Source organism: Puma concolor, chromosome B3 (genome assembly GCF_028749965.1).
Source record: "Puma concolor isolate L17-30 chromosome B3, mPumCon1.1.hap2, whole genome shotgun sequence".
In the NCBI taxonomy this organism is placed as follows: Eukaryota; Metazoa; Chordata; class Mammalia; order Carnivora; family Felidae; genus Puma; species Puma concolor.
Window position 1 is genome coordinate 63,178,711 of NC_141672.1, and position 23,245 is coordinate 63,201,955.

The following is a 23,245-nucleotide window of genomic DNA, read 5'->3' on the forward strand; positions in this document are numbered from 1 at the left end:
AGAGTGGGTCCTCGAAAGCCGAGTCTAAATGAGACGCTGTGTTTTTACGTCATCTCCCAGAGACGAAATCGGGAGGGGGTGGGTTTGTGAGCACAACTCGGTGGTGGCGGGGGTAGCCTGTGAAGGTGTCATGGCTGCTGTCGCTGAGCTTAGTCGCTCCAGCAGTGGTGACAGGAGTTTGGAACGGAGCTGCAGCCCTAATCTCTCCCAAGAGGTGCTCTGCGAAATCTTTCGCTCTCTGCATAGCCTGGTGGGACAAGTGAGTGGTGGTCTGTGGGAGTAGGGGTATGGGAACTATCCAGCCCCTCCCCCCTTTTTTCCTCTAGCGGAGGCGGGGGGCCGAGGACGCCGGCCGGGATCCGGCCTGAGTAACTGAGGCCGGAGGAGGAGCCCGAGCCCAGCAGCCTACGGTCGGAGCGAGGATGGCCGTACGGACTTAGTTCAGGATGGGTTGCAGACTAGATTTCCTTGCAACTCTTCTCCCCAAGAGTGAGAGAGGAGAGTGTAAGTGGAAAACCCGGCTCCGAGAACATGTTTGGAGAGAATGAATGTGTAAAAAGCTGTGTAGGTTGGGAAGGCGCCTGGCGCGTAGGACTCTCTTTCCTTCAGTCCATTCATTATTGAAATTGATAGGCTAGTGCGGCCTGAGAGTTTTGGAAAAGAGCTCTCAGCCTTTTTTGAGTGATTTGCTGTAATGAGTCACTTGGTTTTCTTTCTTTTTTTCCTTCTGGTCGTTGTGTGCATCTCTTACCCTTTCATACAAGGAGGAAAATAAAAGGAATTAATCTAAATACTTCTTGCATAAAGTTGGATGAGTTAGCCACGGTTGACAACAGTTTGCATCGGGAACTGTTGTTTAATCGTCATTTAATTATTAACTAATTTAACTGGCTAATAAATAACCTCTGCAGATATATCATAATAAATTGGGCTTAAATAAAAGTACTCCCTACACTCTATTACAATTAAGTGACTATTTCGTTTCATGAAGTAAAATGCAAAGCATATTTTAAATGAGAAACACTTGAAAATACGTTTGTTTGCTTTTAAAAAGGAAATCTTTTCTCATATTTTAGATGGAATATTTTCTAGCTCTAAATGTTTGTTGTGGGGTTGGTACTAGTGCGGGTAGCAGACTTTTGTGTCGAAGATAATGTTATCTTCCTTTATAAAAATGGATCATTTGTCTGATTGGTAAAACATTATTTTAAAAAGCCGTGGGTAGATAGAGAATACATTTTTTTTAAAGTTATTTCAGTATTTAAAAGAAATTCTAACATGTCGCGACTTGCAAAAAGTACTACTCCAAGTTGAACATTAGTTTGGTGTAATGGAACAGTTATTAATAGAATCTGATAAAAGTTATAACTTTTGAACTCAATTGTTTGCCACGGACTTACTAAAAAAATTTTAAAGACTGGGGGACATAAATATTTTAGTCTTATCACCGAAGACCTGTACTGGTTTAACAGTTTAAGAATGTTTTATGACATTAGAATTGTAAGGTTTATTTATATTTAAATGTCAGGATGAAAAAAGTTTTTGCTCATCTATAATTTACATAAGGTTTTTTTTTAGTGATGAGATATTTTTTAAAGTAACATTAAGAAATAATTTAAACATTTCTTTTGAAATATTTTGCATACTGAATTTTTACAACTCATTTAAAAAATTTAAACATTCAGATATTCTGACGGTACAAATAGAGATGTGATTAAAGTTTACTTATGTCACTTGTCAAAAATGTTAAGAGTAAATATTTGGCGAGTTTACATGACACAGTGAAGGGACCATCTATACAAGTGTCAAAAAGTAAATCCTTGTCTCATCAATTAAATGCTAACTATTTTTTACAATGCTAACCATTTTGATATTACTCTTTATGTTTTGAGATGTATTCTTTAAAGATAAGCATGAAAGCCACAATACTTATCAAATTGCTCCTGGAGGAAATCACTATTTACTTTTGCAACAAGTTTGCAGGCTGCATTTTTAATTATAAGTTTCAAAAAAAATGTCAATATGCCTAATTTCATTCTGCATAGTATCATTATATTGTTGGCTCTCCTCAGTAAGAAACAAAAATGAATGTTAAAAAGTATTTTCTATCCCAGATTTCAGATTTACTGATTTTAACCTTCTTGCTTGCCTCTCCATGGCCCATTTTACCAAGCTGAAGCATTATTTATTGTTAGCTTGGAGTTTCATATTAATTTAAGTTTTTACTGAAAATGCATATTTGTATAGGCCATATTAATATCGAACTAATACATTTTTGAGTGAATGGTTTACAATAACAAGTTCTGTAGGGTAAAAATGCATAGAACTCGTATTACTAATAGGGAATTTGTTAAGTAAATAGTTGGATATATTGGGATAATTTTATTTATTTATTTATTTTTATTGGGATAATTTTAAAGTTAATTTGTATCATGTGGTTTTCTTGAAAGACCAAATATTTTTAATTGTGCTTGGAAGGCTTACATAATCATGCTGAATTGAAAGGAGAATATGATCCCAACATTAAGATTTATTTTCTATAAGTTATTTTCTCTAGAAAATTTGATGCTTTGCTTTGGTTGAGGATTTATCTGTGTTATCCCTAAACTCTATTATAACTAGTGTTTAGGGATAACTCTCTTATGAATAACACATAAATTTATTATCAACTATAGATCTCTTACAGGACTGTAGAAGTACAGTAATAGTTTACTTCCATACGTAAGTTGTTGTCTAATGAAATTTTTACAGGCATTAAATAATATAAACTAAGATTAATGCAGTAATCTTAATGTAAAACCTTAGTTAACATAAACTAACCTTTGCCAATGCAGTCTATACAAAACTTCTATTTCTTTATACGTATCTAATATGGACCTTAAATGTTTCTTGTCTCATGCAAAGGGTGGGGGTGGTAAATTTTTGTCATATAGTATTCATTGAGTATAGTGCCTTTTTGGTAACTTTGGGTCTCTGGTTCTTTATTCAGTGATTCATCTTTTTGTTTTATTATAATCACAACTCATAACATCTGTATTTGAACTAATGTAACACTTGCCTTTATTTTGTACAAAATAGGACTTTTAATAAATGGTTTCTGAAAAAATAATTCTACGATGCAGCATATCTTTATAGTATGCTATAAACACATGTCCCTAGAAAAGTTTATTATGGTTCACTTTTATTTACTTAAGAGCCTAAGTATGGAAGCTTTCCTTCTAAAATTTTCACTAATTTTGATACTAATTTTATATTCGGGTTCTTGGTAGTTTTCTGTATATAATTTTATTCTAACAGGTCACACATAGCCAACTTATAAGAAGTTTTATATGATAAGCCCTCACACAATACTAGAAAATACTATTTAACCAAAGATTTGGCCAGTGTTGTGGAAAAGTTTTTGTTTTTCACTTCAGATTCCACAGCTAAGTAATTGTTTTTTTATTTGAAGTAAATAAACATGCTGCAGTTTGTCCCTAGATTTTATAATATGTATGAATAATCTTGAGTTTTAAATTATTTTAAAAATTGGTTAAAGTTGAAAATGATAAAAATGTGATTCAGAAAACATCAGAGTAATGATGTATGCCAGTTATGTTTTTATGTACATATTTAACAAAAAGAAATGTTTATATCAGAACTTGCATAAATGTACCTGCCCCTCTGTTTAATGTTCTGAGCTAGAAGTACTGAAAAGGGCAAGTCTTTCTTGCCTCTCATCCAAAGGTTTTAGATAATGAAGTATCAAAAAAAGCCTTATCTTTCCATCTTTCCTGGACAGTTTCACCTGTGAGATGGTCCCATTACACAGACCCAAGAATAAAATTAGAATGAGATGTCATTGTGATTTTTTTCTATAAAAATTGCACCTTTCTTGGCCTTTTAAAATGGTAACTAGGTAGAGCATTTTAATGTATCATTAAAAACCTGATAACTTTGAGCTAAATAGGCATGTTACTCTAAAGAAATATTATTTTTGTGACATCCCATATATTCAGCTTAATCGTGTAATTTTTGTGATGTCGCTGGTTTGCCCCTTTGAAGCTTAACCTCAGAGATGATGTGGTGAAAATTACAATCGATTGGAACAAGCTCCAGAGCCTCTCGGCATTCCAGCCCACTTTGATCTTTAGTGCACTTGAACAACATGTTTTATATTTACAGGTAAATTTCTTGTTAAAAATGTTAATTCAGTATTGAGAATAGAAATTAATTGCAGTTAAATTATAAGCTAGAGTATTTGTCAGGTCCGTCTTAACACTGTATTAATAGTGTTATCAGTAAAAGGTTACTTCAGCCAGATTAGATCTAAATCCGTTCATTTCCATAGTGATCTGGACAGTCTCAGGAATATAGTCCAATAGGCCAATGTGGCTATGAAGACTGAATGAATGCAATTCTATTCAATTCTAGACTTGTGCCGAAAATTCAATACAGTAGCATCTATGGTGGGTTATAATTAAGCAATAAGACACGGCAGGTGTGTGTCATGCTATGATAATGATTCCATGCCTTGGGTGAGTTTGGAGGCTCATGGAGTGCTTTCAGTGGTTCAAGAAGTGGCATTATCCCAGCATGACACATCCTGGAGTGTCTATTGCAATTAAACAGTTTCAGCATACTTTTTAAAAAGAAAGTAATTTCTGTGACATTAATGTCTCATCTTAGTAAGTAGCCAGTCACTATTTTATCTTTTCTTTTTCTTAACAGTTTGAAATAATTCATCCCTTATATTAGAAGTCAACATTGAATTATTTATAATAGTATTGCTATATTTTATAATATTTCAGTTTAGTAACTAGTTATTTGCTAGTTTCCAGCTGAACATCTCTGCAGTTATAACTGATGTTAAGTTTGCAGTTTATCTCTAATCAAAGTATATAATATGAAGTGTCAAAAGGTAAGTGGAAGAACTGTTTGGATTGGTCATTTTATTGCTATTAGGATGTTATAAGGTTTCAGAAGAATAGTTGGTATATAGTAAACAACAGAAGCAAAATTATAGGTATGAAAAAATAACTGGAACATTGACCAGTACTGGTGTGTTTTGATTAATGGAGTAAACATTAATTCTCAACCCTCTGTTCAGTGACTATGGGAAATTTTAACTCTGTTTCATATTGAAATAGTTAACCCTAAGATTAAAGGACAGAAATAATGCGTTGTAGAACTCAATTGAGGCCTGATTGTTGGGGGGGTGGAGGGTGGAATTAGTGGTATAATTTACATTATACAATAGGGTTTTTTTGTTTTTTGTTTTTTTTTTTTTTTAATTCCCTCCAGTATAGTGAATGATAGGCATATATCTCTTTTCAGCTATGGAACTTGGGAGTTTTTATTTTCTTTTTAAAAATTTAATTTCGTGACCCAAGAAGGTACCTTGCCATGTCAGGAAAAGCCTGAGTGTTCACTCAGCATAACACCTATATATTTCATATCTATGCTGTCTCATTCACTTTGGCCAACTGCAGTTTCAAGTGGAGAATCTCCAGTGATACAGTGATAATGCAGGGCTTTGCTGAGTGAGAGCACTGGCTCTCATGTTAAGGAGGAAAAATACTAAGCCTTAGTGTTCTGAGGAGGCATTTGAATGACATGTTAATTAAGTGGCATTGGTGCCAGAGGCTGAGGCTTTGATTTGGCACAAAATAAAAGATGAGTGACAGAATGATTCCCTCAAAGAAAATTTTAAATTTCCTCAGGTTTGTTTTCTTTCTTTCTTTCTTTCTTTCTTTCTTTCTTTCTTTCTTTCTTTCTTTCTTTCTTTCAAACAGATTTATAGCAAATGATAATGGTCACAATAGCAGAGAACAGCAAACACATGTGATCAGATCTATGTATCCTGATATGCCAACTTTTTATATTTTGTTTGATATTAAATATTGCATTTACTTAGCAGAAATTTATATAAATATATTAAATGTGTAATTAATTTTGATTAGTTTGAACCTCTGCAGATGGAATTGTGTTTTTCTCAGCCTTTTTTAGCAAAACTTCAGCCTCTGATTAAAGAGGAGAATACAACTGTTGTTGGAGGGACAGAAAAAACAGAAATGGGGAGTAAGAATGAAGTAAATGCCAAATTTCCCATTAGTGACCTACAAGAGGAAGAAAAGCACAAAGATTGTGATTTAGGAGATGTGAAAAAGACACAGATCCATGTTGATCCAGAAGTAGTTCAAATAAAGGCTGGAAAAGCAGAAGTAAGAAGTTTTGGTTTTTTTGGGGGGGGGTATTATTTTTTAAAATCTTATGCTTGAATTGTTAAAACATGCATACTTATTGTTTGTAGATTGACAGACGAATATCTGCATTTATTGAAAGAAAGCAAGCTGAAATCAATGAAAACAACGTGAGGGAATTTTGCAATGTTATTGATTGTAATCAAGGTAACTACCTCGAAGAAGTTAATTTTCATAGGATTTTAAGCACAGTTTTTACAGTTGCTCTGATTTTTCATTTGTTTTTAAAAATGAATAACATTAAACCAGTTTATTTCACGGGTTTATTTAGAAGCTAAGGCAGCAGAATTTCTTTCTGTTTAATAATACACTACATTGCAAAAACAGGTTTCATTTTAGTTATGCAAAGATCAAATGCTACACACAGGGGCTACCACAGGTGAAGATTCTTTTAAATTTCCTTTAGAAATGAAGATGAAATGTGGGTGGCAGTGTTGCTTAGTCTCCCAAGAAGGAACTAAGCTATATAAATTTCAAGCCTGTAAATGTACTTTTGAAATTATGATGTTAATACATAAAGTGAACTTAGGAAAGTTAATACTCCTCAAGAGGGAGCAGTTTTCTCACTACTCATGAGCTGTTTGAAATGTTTTCTGTCACGATAAAAAAAACTGTCATGAAGACTGTGGTGTCTTATGCTTTCTTCCTTTCTCTCACAGTGCATGCATTTGCTGTTCTTTTTATCAGATTCTCCTTTTCCTTTCCACTTGGTGCTATAGTATATTTACAAATCTGCAGGTATGCTGCAGTATACAAAGTATTGCAAAGCACTGGCATAGATCTTACTCAGGCATCATAGTAATAATCAGAACAAGTAGTTCTTAGAAAAAATTATGGAGAAGAGTTCCTAATTGGAATGAACATTTTTCTTGTTGCCTCTACCATCTCTTAGCTAATTATTATGAATACAGAATTGTGAGATGAACCTAGAATTGACACTTACATTGGTATACTGATTCTCTTAATAATGAAATAATACAGGCTCAAGTGGGTCCTGAATTCAGCCTTTTCTGCTATTAACATTATACATGCATATCTCTAGACTTAGTAAATTTTCCTGTTAGCTTTTCAGAACAGGTGCAATAGTGGCAAAATCTCAGGTATTGCAATCCATCCAACTGCAAGCAACCCATGAGAAAGGGTTTGTTGAGGGAACAAGCACATGTGTCACTAATGTTATTCCTCTGTTCTCCCTGCTAACTCTATTATTATAAACCACCAGGGGATAGAAATTGACAAGAATTGAAATGCTCAGCAGGATTCCTTGGCCCATTCAATCCCTTGCTGGCTCAAAACAGTGCTAGCAAGAATTGCTGTGAAGAGTGGCTAGCACTCATACATTCACTATCTTCACACCATGCTGAATTTCTCACTGATGGGTCAGTTAATCTATATACATGGAATATAACTCTGGAATGGATGATAGCTTCTTTTTTTAACCCTTAGCCCCATGAAATGTTAGAAAAAGAATGGAGAAGTGATGGCCCTTTGAACGTATATTGAGGTATCTCAAAAAAAAAAAAAAAAAAAGGAAAGAAAAAATGATTCTGTTTACTATCTATATAAAAGATAAATTTAGAATATTCACATAATTTAATTTGTCAGCAGAACTGTTAAGGAAACTCAGACTGAAAAAATATGAATGTATTATAATGTGTTCGTGTATTCCTTTGATACCTGTCAATCTGACTGAAACAAAAAATATTTTTTTTTGAAAATCAGTTTCCATAGGGAAAAAAAGAATTTTCCCTCAGTATCTCTTTTATCATCTATTTTTTATTATAATATAAGGGGAAATTTTCAGGAAATTTACTGCAGTGCATGGCTTAATGTCATTTTAAGTATAATTTCATAATATTTGACACATTTATGTTTCAAATTTATTCATGTTAGGTTAACATTATTCCAGTTTTCCCCTGGGTTTGTAATTAATTTTTGATACCTAATTTGAGAAAAAAAAAAAAAAAGCTATGCCTTTCAGCTTAGAAAAAACTGGAACAAATTTTTACAACTTATTTTTCCTAAAATTGTACCTTTAGACAGGAACAGTCTGGAAAGAGACAGATAGCTTTTGGGATTCTGAAATTAAAATGTGTTAAATGTATAACTAATCCTTTTTATTAGATGATTGCTAATTTGACCAATAAGTAATATCAAAATGCTGTATTTTTTTAAAAGGCATTTCGGTAAAAGTAATGAGTTCTATTTATTTCTGTGATGAAATAAAGGGAATAAAGTCTCTTTGGCTTAAAATTAAAATGCTTTCTATAATATATAAAGTATTTTCTCCAAAGGTCCAGATGGTTTGGGTGGATATTGGTATTTGTTAAAAAATTATATTAAATTATGCCACTGAATGCTGAGGACTTTTCTTTCTATAAATGTAAAAATTAGGTACGATTAAAGCTTATAAATTTTAGAGGGTAAAGGTCACTAAATTTTATCCTGAATAAGATGGTAATTTAATTACTGTTATTTGAAATGATAATTCTTTTATTAGTAGCATGTTAATATGAATTATTGGAAGTTTATCAAAATCTCATATAGTTGAAGTTAAGAATATATTTAAACTTTTTTTTTTTCAATATATGAAATTTATTGTCAACTTGGTTTCCATACAACACCCAGTGCTCATCCCAAAAGGTGCCCTCCTCAATACCCATCACCCACCCTCTCCTCCCTCCCACCCCCCATCAACCCTCAGTTTGTTCTCAGTTCTCAACAGTCTCTTATGCTTTGGCTCTCTCCCACTCTAACCTCTTTTTTTTTTTTTTTTTCCTTCCCCTCCCCCATGGGTTCCTGTTAAGTTTCTCAGTATCCACATAAGAGTGAAAACATGGTATCTGTCTTTCTCTGTATGGCTTATTTCACTTAGCAAGGAATATATTTAAACTTATACTCATCTAAATTCTCCTTAGAAAACAGTTGTGCAAGAACTGATGCCATTTTTACTCCTTACCCGGGATTTAAAAGTCATGTAAAAGGTAAGTATCCACTACATATCTTCATCACTGACAGAAGTTTATTCTCAATTATAAACAAAATGGAATAGAAATCACCTTCCTATCTAAATTTTGTTTATTTTAAAACACAAAAAAAGTCTTGCCTTCATACTTGGGTTGGTTAGATGGTCTTTATAAAGTACTGTTAGGGAGATAGAATTTCTGACGTTGGAGCGTATTAAATTTACATTTCAAAGTTTCTTAATTTAGTTTCTAGAGTTGTGAATACATATGGACCACAGACTAGACCTGAAGGAATTCAAGGGTCAGGTCATAAACCTAACAGCATGCTCCGAGATTGTGGTAATCAGGCTGTAGAAGAACGACTACAAAATATTGAGGCTCACTTGCGATTGCAGACGGGTAAGCAGAGTGCTGGGCAGTGCCCTAACAAGGTACCTTTGCAAGTAGTTAAACTACACAATTTATTGAGTCACAGAATTTTCATTGAGCACTTGCCACGTACAAAACATGCTTCTGGTTGGTATGAAAATGAACAAAGCATAGTCTCTACTCTCAAGGAATCTACAGTTCATGTGTTCAGGTTCTCCCTCCTCTTGCACTTCTCACCAATTTGAGACTGTTAGTAGAAAGGGAACAGATTCCAAATAGATCCTGACACTCTCAGTTTATTAAAGTCATGGCTGAAAATTAATGTAGTCTTTTTCCTGCCACCAGTGTCATAACTTAACCACGACTATCACCCACTGTGCTAGGTACCAAGTATTGATAAATGTGATCCTAGTCCCCAAAGATCTTTCAGTGAGGAGAAGCATATAATTAAGTAAATACCATAGGGGAAATGAACTAACATTTATTGAATAATACTAAGTGCCAGTCACTCAAAGTATTATACATGTCAACTCACCTAATATTTAACAGTACCTTTGTGAGGTGTTGGTGCTGTTATTGTCAGATGAAGAAACTGAGTTCAGAGAGCTCAAGCAACAGGCCCAAGGTAGTAATGACAACTCGAAATCAAACCTCAGTCTTAACTGGCTGTAAAGCCAGTCTCCCTTCTCATTTAGTCACCAGATAACTGTTGATTCTGTCTTCTGAATATCTCTCAAACCTACCCACTTCTGTCTACTTCCACATCTGCTTCTCTAGTTGAAGTCACTGTTCTCTGCCTGAGACTGATGGAAGGATATTTGCTGGTTGCTTGCCACTAGTCTTCTTTCTCTTCTTCCTCAAGACCAAATCTGGACCAATGGCCAAACTGCTTTTTCTGAAGCTCAAATCTGATCTTGCTGCTCCCCAGTTAAAAATTCTTTAATGGTTTCCTGTTGGCCTTACATGCATACCAAACTTAGTACTTATATATTCATTCCACAAATAGGTATTAAGTTCCTACTGTAAGCCAGGTACTGTTCTAGGCACTGAGAATACATGTAAACAAAAATTCTAGTAATAAATTATATGCTACACAAGAAGAGCTACAGAGAAAAGCAGGTTGACCAAGAGAAGAGAAAGGAGCTTAGGATGGGAGGGGATTATAATTTTAAATAGCACGATGTACTCCTCCAGTTCCAGCCCCCTCTGGGCTTCCCAGCTCCTACTCATTTTGCTGTCCTTAGGGCCTTTACCAAGGCTTTTTCTTATGCCCATGCTTTCCCCTCCTGATCCCAGACTGTTATGGATTGCCCTTTCATGTAGTCTCAGTAGCACGTGGTACTCCCTGCCCTCCTTTACAGCAGTTAGCACAGTTGTATTTGTTTAATATCTATGTCCCTTGCTAGATAGTAAGGTCTGTGAGAGCAAACTGTCTGCCATGTTCATTACTTTGTGCTTAGCGCAGCGTCTGGCAAAAAACGGGTATTCAAGAGGTTTTTAAATGAACGATTGCTCATTTCCCTTTTCAGATGTATGCAAAGTACAGTGGGCACAAAGTTAGTGTCAGAACTCTCAGGAGAAATCAAGAGATGGTATCCCTGGTGAAGTGTTATTTGCATCCTTGAAGGATTAGTAGGAATTTGTCAGCAGGCAGGAGCAAATTATTCCAAAAAGAGGGAACACCGTGTGCAAAAAGTACTGAGGCACAAAAATATGGTTAGGGAATTTCTGAGTCCAGTCTAGCTGGAGTATTTGCCGGATAGAAATAGAAGATAGAAGATGAGAAGGAGTAAATCTTTGAGGGTAATAAGAGATTAGCATTAAATGTTAACCCCTCCCCCAGAAGTAAATTCATTTAAAAAAACAACTAGATAAAAGGATTGATTGGCTTATTAAGTCTAATAGTATCAAGTAGTTAATTATGAAAAGTATCTGTTGAGTGCCTACTATGTGCCAAGTACTATTTTAGACACAAGGGGGACTGAAATGATATAGCTGCGGTCCTTAGCTTCAAGAACTTCACAGTCTGGGAGAAAGAATAATGCTGAAGTGGAATGTTACAGGGGCTATGAAGGAAGGACATGGTGGGGCACAAGGAGCCTCCATATGAAGAGATTCAGGCAGTGCTTCACTGATTCAGTGAAGTTTGACTCTTGAAAGATACAGAGGTGAGGCAGAGGACATTCTAGGTAAAGGGGGCAGCAAGAGCAAAGTCAGTTGAATAAGTTATTCATTTTGCTGTACTCAAGAGCAAGAACAACCAAGATCCTAAGATAAAAAAATTCTGAAAAAAGAACCCCATTTCTAGAGTTTTCATACTTCAACAAAAGTTGATACTTTTGATAGAAAATTTGCCTGTATGCTTTAATTGCATAATGATTATCTAATTATATATTCGTTCAGTCTGTAAATACTGAGCACCTGTTTGTGAACTGATGATTCCTAGGTTTGTGCAGTGCACAAGCTGCACAGCCATACCAATGAACACAACAAAATTTTGCCCTCCTGGAGCTCACATAAAAGTGGAGAAACAGGCAATAAAACAAAATATATGGACTGTAGTAGTAATATATGGAGATGGTAGTAATGGTTTGGAATAAAATAAGGGAAAGAATAGGGAGTGTGTCTGTGGGGAGGTTTAGCGTTGGTATTTTTTAAAGGGTGGTCAGAGAAGTCCTTCCTGATAAGGTAACTTTTGAGCCCAGACCTAAAGTTGGTGAAAGAAAGCTTTGTGTAGGGAACCACAGGTGCTAAAGCTGTGAGAGTATTTGGCCTACTCAAATAACAGAAAAAAAGGAACCAAATGGCTAGAATGATAAAGGTGTGGGGAGAATGTCCAAATTGTTTAGGACCTTATATACTACTGTAGAGGCTCTGGTTTTTAGTCTGAGTGAGATGCAAAGGTATTGGAAGGTTTTGAGCAGAGAAATGACACTATCTGACTTACGTTTTAAAAAGATCATTGCTGTGTTGAGAACAGACTGGGAGCAAGGCAGAAACAAGAAGTCCAGTTTGGAGGTTGTGGTAATCCAGACAGAGATGGTGGGGGTGTAGACAAAATGGTCACATTGATGTACTGAGAAATAAAAGGATTTGGGATATAATCATAACATTGAAATTTGAGTAACTTTAACTTATCTTCCCCCTCCACAGAAAGTTTGTTAGGAATTACGATGAAGCTCCTAAACATTCTTTTAGGTTAAAGGGGAAAATGTGGCATGTAGGGAGAAATATAACTTGAAAGTGATAAAGACATTGCAATCACCAAATTGAACTGTCTGTGGTCCCCATGCATTTTTCTCCTCACAAGTAACTATCAAAATCTGTCAGAAGTACAAATTGTCCGATACAGGAACTATTCAGTAGCATGTAATAAATTTAACATATAACAAATCTTCTAGAAATATAGGAAGCATAAATGGGGCTTGGGGAGAGGTGTAATATAATATATCCCACAGTGTATAACATAAAAATATGAGCTAAGGATTTCATTTTATTTTACTCTTGTTCGTTATCTTCTGAGGCTTAAATATTTCCCATTCCTCTGCACAAGTTTCTCTGCATAGTATTTTAAGAATAAATATTGTAAGAAGAATTATTCAATAGAATCTCAGAATTTTTTTAAATGTATTTAGGTGGTCCAGTGCCAAGAGACATTTATCAGAGAATTAAAAAACTTGAGGATAAAATCCTTGAATTGGAAGGCATCTCTCCTGAATATTTTCATTCTGTAGTAAGTATAAGTGTCTTTAAAAAAATAAATATTTTATTTTATGATGCTTCATCATATAACAATTCACTCATTTACCTGCTATATGTGAAACACTGGTGGGTTGTTTTTTTTTTTAATGTTGAGAGAGAGAAAGAGAGAGAACACGTGCGAGCGCGTGAGAGGGGAGGGGCAGAGAGCAGGGGTGACACCAAATCCAAAGCAGGCTCCACATTGTCAGCACAGAGCCCGACGCAGAGCTCGAACTCATGAACCGTGATGATGACCTGAGCCGAAGTCTGACACATAGCCAGCTGGGCCACCCAGGTGCCCCATGTGAAACACTGTTTTAGTAATTCAAAGATAGAGGTGCCTGGGTGTCTCAGTTAGTTAAGTGTCCGACTTCGGCTCAGGTCATGATCTCACTTTGTGACTTTGAGCCCCACATCGGGCTCTGTGCTGACAGCTCGGAGCCCGGAGCCTGCTTCAGATTCTGTGTCTCCTTCTCTCTCTGCCCCTCCCCAACTTGTGCTCTGTCTCTCCATGTCTCTCAAAAAATAAATAAACGTAAAAAAAATAATAATAATTCAAAGATAAACATAGTCATATGTAGGGAATTACCTACTTTTTAAAAAATTATGATTTTGAATTTTGTATTTAGACTCATAATTTTTTTTAAAGGGGTAGTTTTATTAAACATTACCCAAATTCTCAAACTTCAGCCATTTTCATGGCATAATATATCAGCCTAGGTAGTTGTCAATCCTGTCACTTACGAAAATGCTATCTTATAGAACAAAGGCTTCCTCTGGGACCCTGCTCTGTCAGTTATACTTTCTGTCTGTTTAATCCCTCACTGTCCAGACTCCTTCCCTCAGCTCATACATGTTTACATTTCTCCTCCATACTAAACAAACAAACACCTCAATCTGCCACCCTTTTTCTTTAGCTTAACCACTAAACTTTTTGAAAGACTAGTCAATGCTTGTCTAATTCCTCAACTCTGGCACTTATTTATTCATTCATTCATTTTTACCGTTTTTTCCAAGGACTTTAAGAAACGGTGTTGTACTGATAAGTCTCTTTTTGTCACATCAGCAGGTTTCAGACAAGTGACCCTGAGTTCACTGTGTTATTTTACTCAGTCTTCTGGGGTGATTATACATACACCTGCCTTTTCTGAGGTTTTATTTTGTTTTTGTTTTTTTTCTTTTTCTCTTTTTTAAAGCAGTGTCATATTAGAACTTTTCACCTAAAAGTGAACAAAATGTCATCTAAAAGTGAACAAAATGTTTTAATTTACTAAATTTTTAGTGAAAATTTTACTAAAACTCCTGGGTCAGAAAAACTATGTAAAATAACTCATATTAGCATGAATCATTTATAAGTCACTGGTGAAAATATATTTAAAATTATTTTAGGTAAACCAGCAATTTTTCCAAAGTGGTGAATTAGGTATTCGAGTAAGGTAAGGAAAAGAAGTATTTCCAGATGAAGAAGGCAGGTTTATATAACAAAAGTGAGCAATGAAGCTTAAAGATCAAGAATTTAGAGAAAGAGTTTTAGTGATTTATTTCCCTCAAATGTAAAATAAGGTTTATTGAAGTTCTAAAGGCTGAAGCAAGGATTAAATGAGGTAATACCAGTCAAGCACTTAGCACACTGTCTAGCATGTGGCCAAAACCTCAGTAACTCTGCATTTACTTAGTTTCAGAAACCAGCTATGAATACACTGTGTCATATGTAAAATGTGGATAAGTCATACAATTCCTTTAGCCTTCAGTTGTCTAATTTAGAAAATTTCTTGGTGATATTACATAATTGCAAAGGTTTTTCCACTTTTAGGGTTGTTCTTTGAATGTATCTTCCTAGAAAACTTGATAAAGATTTTATGCTTTTTCCTAAAACAGTCTGCCATAAGTTTTTTTTCTCCATTCAAGTTGCCTTCATTAAGTAATTCCTAGGCAGATTATTTTTGTAGTTCAATTTCATACTTTGTTAATATAGCTCTTGTTAACAACAGAACTGATCTTAACAGAGAATATCGTAGTATTGGATGCCTCCAGAGAGACCTTGCTCCATCATTATTCTCTTTCTTTTTGATTTATAAAGCTTAACATCTACCTGTTACTGAACTTGATTAACAAAAGAACAAGCCCTTCAAATCATAATCTTGTTTTGGGGATGTCTTATACACAAGATAGAATGTTTAGACTGTTTTGGTTAAAGAGGTAGACTAGTCAGATTGTAGAGGACCTTAAATACCATACCCAGAAGTTTAAAGCATTTAAAGTTTAAATGCTATTGAAAGCATTTGAGCGGGGAAGAGACTTGTGCAAATTACTCAGAAGATTTATCTAATACTCTGCAAGATAAATGAAAAGGGAGAGACCAAGAATAAGGAGACTTTATTATACTAGCTTAGATATGAAGTGAGATTCTGAACTAAGGACAAGAGAGTGTGAATAGAAAAGATTAATGCAAGAGGCATAGAGCAAGGGTGAGTCAATTTTCTGGTTGGAAAAATTATACTATCATTGATAGAAATAAGAAAATCTGGAGGGGGAGTTATTTTGGGAGGAAATGTGAATTTAAAGTCATATCAGGATATGCAGATAGAAACATCAGGTAAACTTTTCAAGAGTAGGACTTATACTTCAAATAATTGGGAAAGTCTGTAGAGGTGATAATTAAAACACAGAATGGGTAAAAGAACACTGGGATTGTCAGAGGCCTTAAGTCTGAAACTTGGTGACAACTTTAGGAGCAGGAAGCATTATACATGCAAACAGGATTGGCCTGTATGTGTTAGGTTGCCATACTTGTGATAAAACTAGTACTCTAAAAATATATTTCCAGATATGTTAAACAATATATATTTGCTTAGAAGGATCACTTCTGGATTAGTATTACAAATGACAAGTCCAAATTAATAGTGAGCTACAAGGAAGGACAAAACACTGAAAAGGTTTAAACATTCAGATTAACTCTATCATTAAGGCCTATAAATAAACATGGCACAGGCCCAATGGCACAGGCACTCACCCCTCCTAAACAGAATGAATGTGCCATCTCTGGGAGCCACACTCTTCACTTAAAGTAGGTCTGGCTCTAGGAACATCTGTGGACATGGGCAGAGTTAAAACACATACCCTGTAGAGGACATATACTCATCACTCTCACCATCCTCATGCTGGGAGTACACATATGGAAATCACGTATTTCTACATATCTTTCAAAAGTGTATAGAAAAGAGTACATATGCTGTACAGTCTTCTAGCTTCTAAAGTTAGTAAGGGAGGGGTGCCTGTGGCTTAGTCAGTTGAGTGAGTGACTTCTGCTTGGGTCATGTTTTCATAGTTCGTGAGTCTGAGCCCCATGTAGGTCTCTGCACTGACAGCGAGCAGCCTGCTTTGGAATCTGTCTCCCTGTCTCTTTCTGCCCCTCTTCTGCTCATGTGCATTCTCTCTCAAAAATAAATAAACATAAAATAAACTTAGTAAGGGAAAATTGAGCCCATTATATTTCTTATGGATTGAATTTTTATAGAAACTGAATTCTGAACTCTGAGAATATTTATCTGTGTTTATTCCAGATTTACATGTAGATGAATTCTAAACACAGGGAAGACTCATAGTTGAACAGAGATTGGTTATCATGGGTAACATTGAAGCACAGCATATGAAAAGGGAAAAGCTAACGGAAAAAAGATATAAATTGCATTTGGTTCAGGAACAAAAGTAAGTTACGTAAAGTTCTCTTCAGTTATGAAACAGACATAAAACTCCAAAACAATGTATATAAAGCAGGAATTACAACAAAGATTAGTGTTTTGTTTTACCTTTTAAAGTAATAGTTCTAAAGGTCTTCATTCTTCACATTCAACGTGATAAGATTTGAATGGGATAATGTTTTAAAATTTTTAAGGGCATCCCTTAATAGACATTTAAAAGATAAAATCCTTATTAGTATTTCCAAAGAATTATTACTGATTTTAAATTTTGACCCTTGAAACCGCAAATATAACATGCTTCACAAATATATTTTTATAGCATTGTTCATTTTACAGCACTTACCACTTACATGTTTACACATCTGTTTTTTACACTATATTTTGAACCTCTGAAGGGCAGGAACTGTGTCTTGTTCATCTTTGAACACATAGACCATAGTAGGCATTGAATAAATGTGTGAATGGATAGGGTTTGGCTGCTAGTTCATTACTGGACTTTTGAAGGTGTGTTACCTTTGTTCCAAAGCACTGACTAGGTGGATCCTGAACCTTGTCTGTAATGGTAACTCCTGGTTCTGAAGGTAAGTATAGGAAGAAGGGAGTCAACTTCATGTGCACAGGCCATGTACGTGTGAAAGTGTGTCATGGGCCTGAAGCGTGAGGTAGTAACTGGATCTGGCTAGAAATTAAAACTGCAAACAAACACATTTTGGAGGGCCTTGAAGGTCACACTAACCAGTTTGCAATTCTGGTGTCACTGGTGCACAATTAAGTTTTTGAGAAAGAGAAACTTGTTCCTATCTGGTGGCATTATGAAGTTTGAGTTAGAGATTAGAGTCCAGAAAGATAGTTTAGGAAATAGATCATTGTCCACACCAAAAAGAAATCTGAATCACGGTAGTGGGATGGGACCACAATGGAAGAAATACTTAAGACCCTACACCTAAACTAAGCCCCCAAAACCACATTTTACTGTTTTTAAGTTACTGAATCTGATGTCCTTATTCTCCTCATTCTGATACTTCTCACTTTGGTTTTGTGATATAATAATAATCTGATTGCTCAATGACATGGAAACTGTCAATATTTTAATAGACTAAACTGTTAGGAAGACAAGGGGAAGTATATTTTAATCGGTGTGTAAAAAGGCACCCCTTGGGAAGGTAGAAGACTGAGGAGTCATCTGACCAAAATTAAACCTTAAGCCCTTACCTGCCTATGGGCCCCATCACAGGTATCCAGCTTAGTTTGGCAAAGGAAGGAACCTGTTTATATAAACACCTTTCCCCCCATATTTAATAATTATAGTACTTCGGGGCACTTGGATAGCTTAGTTGGTTAAGTGTCTGACTTTAGCTCAGGTCTTGATCTCACAGTTCATGGGTTTGAGCCCCAAGTCGGGCTCTGTGCTGACAGCTTCAGATTCTGTCTCCTTCTCTCTATGACCCTCTCCTGTTCATACTCTGTATCTCACTAAAAAATAAATAAACATTAAAAAAAAAACAATTACAACACTTCATGATTTCCCACTTACTGTAACTACTGATAAAGAAGCATACCTCAGTATTCTTTGAAACAGCTTTTGACACAAAGGAAAATGAAAGTTTTTACCTTTTATTCTAAATCTTAGTGGTCAGAAATATTCGTGAGAAATTTTTGCCACCTACATTGACAATTTCTTTGTCAAATATACCGATAGACTAATTTGCCATTCAGAAGCTTATGGTTCTGTGAAACTAAGAAAATCTAGAAATTCATTTGGCCAAGGTTTAAAAGGCTCAGCAGCATGTCAGTGAGAATGTTGTCAGCTTAAGTAATAGAGATTTAAACTTAAATTGGCTTGAACAGCATGGAAATTATCTTACAAAGTAGGAAGTTCAGTGGTAGTACACTCTTCAGGGTTAATTGGTTCTTGGGCTAAATCATGGTTGTCAAAGAATTGGGCTCTTTCCCCCTCAGCTCTGCTTGGTATTGGCTTTTCCCCCAGTGGCACATTGCAAGACAGCTACTTTCAGGTGTCCTATTCAGACACAGCAGTGTCCAGAGGAACTGCCTCTTTTGAAGGCTTTCTCTTAGAAGTGAGAAAGCTTTTTCCAGAAGCTCTCTCCCGAGTCTCCAGCAAACCTCTTCTTACTCATTGGCCACAACTGGGCCCATGTCCATTCTAGTCGCTGACAAGACCAGTGGGATACGATCAGCATTCCCGAGTCCTATAGAGGAACAGTGGGTAGCTGCTTGTACAGACAACCACAGTGATCATCAGAGTCAACCAAGGATGTGTGTGTTTTCACCTGGTAATCCAAATTCTGTTTTCCTCTATTGCTTCACTTGTTCAGTATCCTGAAAGGCTATAAGAAAGGAAACTAAGTCGAGAAAGTCCCCACAGCATCTCCTTCCATAATTATTCCCCCTCATTAGAAGCTGGGAATTAATGGGAATGTGTGTGTAGCCAGGGAGGAGCATGTTGCTTTGATGTTACTACTATATAGTTTTTTGTTTTTTTTTTTTTTAAGTTTATTTACTTATTTTGAGAACACAGAGAGTGCTAGCAGAGGAGGAGTAGAAAGAGAGAGGGAGAGAGAGAATCCCAGGCAGGCTCCTTGCTGTCAGCACAGAGCCCAACTCGGGGCTTGATCTGAGCATTGAGATCATGACCTGAGCAGAAATCACGAGTCAGATGCTTAACCGACTGAGCCACCCAGGCACCCTATTACTATATACTTTTAAGATCATCTTTTAGAGAGTATCTTCCAAGATACAAGGACACAGATATCAGTGGCAGATAGTGCTTGATGAGTTCTGTGGGCTTTGTTTCTGCCAGGGTTCTCTGTGTTGTGTTCAGTATTCTATAAAGGAAAATTGTTTATATTTTCTAAGCATTGATTACTTTCTTTTTATCTAGAGCTTTTCCGGAAAAAGAAGAAAAGTACAACCACCTCAAGTAAGTTACTGAATTCTCATGTGGCTTCTGAAATAGTTGGATAAATTTTATGCCTCTCATCAATAAAAGTTTCTACACTGGTTGTTTTTAGATCATACCCTGGGATTCAAGATTGAAAAAAAAGGGGGGCAGCATAAATTAATGAACTTGAGTTAAATAATTTTATTTCAAGGGTAAGGAATGATTCATATGAGTCATATAAATGTGAAAGTATCTAGCTGTTAATTGTGGCAGAATGTATCAATTACCAAATGCAGAAAAATAATAAATGCTAGGTAATTTAAATCCCCCCCCCATCTCAGGAACCCCAAGATTAAGAGCCCTATGCTCTACAGACTGAGACAGCCAGGCACCCCACCCGCCCCTCCCCCTTTTGCTGACCCTACTAATTAGCAGCATCTAAATCCAAAAAGGATGTTTGGCAGAGGTTGACTTCAGCCTACCACTGTCCACAGTCCTACTATATTAATTAGTTGAATCTTAATTAGTGAGGTTCTCATAGCTGTTAATGGTAGTAATGTAAATTTAAAGTTGGAGAAAATTAAAAAATATTTTTGGTTTATTTTTGAAGAATAGTTTTCTACTTTTTTTTTTTTGTAAAATTTTGAATAAATTTCTGAGAGCATCCGTGTTTTCCAGGAGAGGTAGTTGCTTGCAGTTGATCCATCAAAAGAGAATTTCTAGCAGTTAAGCTAATCCTAAAGTTTAATTTTTTTACTGTGAGAATAGTCAATTAAAGGAAAAGTTTTTACAATCCTTTCAAAGTGAGAGTAGTCAGTTAAAGAAAAGTTTTTACAATCCTTTAGAAGTATCCAGGAGAGGGGCGCCTGGGTGGCGCAGTCGGTTAAGCGTCCGACTTCAGCCAGGTCACGATCTCGCGGTCCGTGAGTTCGAGCCCCGCGTCAGGCTCTGGGCTGATGGCTCAGAGCCTGGAGCCTGTTTCCGATTCTGTGTCTCCCTCTCTCTCTGCCCCTCCCCCGTTCATGCTCTGTCTCTCTCTGTCCCCAAAATAAATAAACGTTGAAAAAAAAAAAGTATCCAGGAGAGCTTCCTCATTAGGAAAGAGAAAAAAAGTATGAAATATTTTAAGCCTTGTTATTTTCTGCTTATCTGATATAGCCAACATAAATAGTTCAATTTAAGAATTATTCTTATGGGGGCACCTGGGTCGTGCAGTCGGTTCAGCATCCGACTCTTGGTTTTGAGTGAGGTCATGATCTCACGGTTCAAGAATTCGAGGCCCTTGTCAGGCTTTGCTCTGATAGCACAGAGCTTGCTCCTCCTGTCTCTGCCCTCACTCATGTGTCTGCGCTCTCTTTCTCTCTCTCAAAATAATAATAATAATAATAAAAACATTTAAAAATTACTCTTATGAAGGAAAAAAAAAGACATTTACTGTATTGTCAGTATTTCTAGTTCATTTAGCCCTTTATCTGCATTAAGATACTTCAGAGTCTTATTCAGCAATTTCTATTCTTGTTTACAGCAGAATTATTCACTGGCTGAACTTGATGAAAAAATTAGTGCCCTCAGACAAGCCCTGCTCAGAAAATCAAGAGAAGCAGACTCCATGGCTACCCACCACCTTCCATGAAAAACTCCTCTCATTCTTGTCATTTTACTTTTTTTATATACATGTAACTTACAGTGCAATTAATTAAGTGGATATGTGTTTATCAATGTAACTGTCCTTCTCTGAAATCAAGGTTCTTTTCATGAGAGTCTGGCCTGCAGCAGGTCATCTGCAGATATTCCAGTGAAGTTTGAAATGGTTATAAGGTGTGGAAAATAGCATTGTCGGAACGTGTCCCCTTCTGTTCTAAAGGAGGTATTTTGGAAACCGAAAAACTTAATTTCAAAGCACATCTTTTTGTGTGTGTGTACATGCCACAGAAAGGATGATTTATTTTGAATAGTGATATTTAAAAGGACTTTATATTTGTAACATCAGTGTTAACCAGTTTTTTTGTTTAAATCAGTACTTTGTACGTAATAGGCAAGAAGAATTTACCAACTGAAATGAATTTTAAATGAATGCATACTTTTTTCCCAAATGCCAACTTTAATGTAAATAAACAGTAGACTCTACCTTTATCCCCTTACTGTGTGACCTTTAGCAAATTAATCTCTCTTTGTATCTTAATTTCTTTATCTGTAAAATGGCATTGATAATAATAAAACCTACGGTTGTCATGAATAGGTGAGATCATGCATATACAGCTTTTGAAACTGGCCCAAGGGCAGTGCTCAGTAAATGTTAGCTATTATTCCAGTATAAAACCAAGTCTGTCTTTGAAAGTGTTTAGATGTTACAAATAGTCCCTCTCTCTTGACAGCCTCACTTTTTTACAGTGTCCCAGTTATGTTAGGCAGCATATGTATTTCTATAGTTGCAAATTAATCATTGAAAAGATGCAGCTACAGTCAAGGAGCAGATGTTTAGGTCAAGAATTGTTTTGGTTGCAAGAATCAAATCTACCTAAAATAGCTTGTAAATAGGAAATTGTTGAATCAAAAAATCTGGAATTTAATTATAAGAAGTATAGCTGGACATTGTGGTACCTAGGAGGTCACCAACAGTTCATCTCTCTCTGTCTCTAGCTGCCTCTGACTGTTTCTATGTCTAGTTCTCTGTGCCCTACCTTCCTTCTTTTCTGCTCTCCCTCTTCCTCTCTTTCCCTCTGTCTCTCTTCTTCATTCTTTTTCTCTTACCCCTAATCATCTATGTGACTGCTTTATTCTCTGTGAACTGATTTCTCTGAAGGCCTCTTCATTACTACTTGATAGTAACTTCATTACTCCATACAGGGTGACATGTTAGCCCTGTCTCCATAGCCTTGGCATTCATGCCTTTGAGTTGACATGGTGCAAACTCGAACCCAACTCTGCAGAACTCCTCTTAGATCTCACTCAGTGCGATCAGGGGTCTCTATCATTTGTGGCCAGGATGATGGGGCAGGACCTCACAGATATATACAGTATGCACACAACCTTGCACAACCATTTGTGGAAGCTTTGAGAATGGGGGCACCAGGTAAAAGGGGCTTTGAAATCATTCCCAAGAAGTAGCTGTGGACTAGGTCGATTCTACTAACATTTTAACCACTATATTTCTTCTCTGTGGAGCAACTCATCCTTCAAGATCGTCTTGCCCAGCGTAATCCAGTATTACAGGGACAGCTGCAGATGACTGCTCCTCAGTCTCCATTACAGTCTGGTCATTGTAATGATCCTGCCAGAATGACCTCCTCTGGGTTTACTGGCACATTTACTACCATCGTGCCA

The 23,245-nt window shown here is 36.1% G+C and overlaps 1 protein-coding gene across 8 annotated transcripts; it reads left to right on the forward strand.

Annotated features, from left to right (window-relative positions):
• Positions 1 to 80: 80 nt before the first annotated feature.
• Positions 81 to 22,157, forward strand: MBIP (MAP3K12 binding inhibitory protein 1). 8 transcript variants are annotated; one of them, XR_015252411.1, is made up of 10 exons: positions 81 to 259; positions 4,045 to 4,164; positions 5,979 to 6,203; positions 6,293 to 6,389; positions 9,161 to 9,226; positions 9,455 to 9,607; positions 13,213 to 13,310; positions 16,882 to 17,026; positions 19,922 to 19,960; positions 21,447 to 21,535. XR_015252411.1 is itself a non-coding variant. In XM_025919068.2 (9 exons), exons 1-9 carry the CDS (start codon positions 131 to 133, stop codon positions 21,552 to 21,554), a joined length of 1,032 nt encoding a protein of 343 aa, XP_025774853.1. In that variant the 5' UTR covers positions 81 to 130; the 3' UTR covers positions 21,555 to 22,157. The 8 variants fall into 8 exon arrangements, 7 of the variants coding, with proteins under 7 accessions (XP_025774853.1, XP_086566026.1, XP_086566030.1 ...); XM_025919068.2 differs by lacking the exon at positions 16,882 to 17,026 and having other exon boundaries at positions 21,450 to 22,157; XM_086709900.1 differs by lacking the exon at positions 16,882 to 17,026 and having other exon boundaries at positions 81 to 214; positions 21,447 to 22,157.
• Positions 22,158 to 23,245: the final 1,088 nt, after the last annotated feature.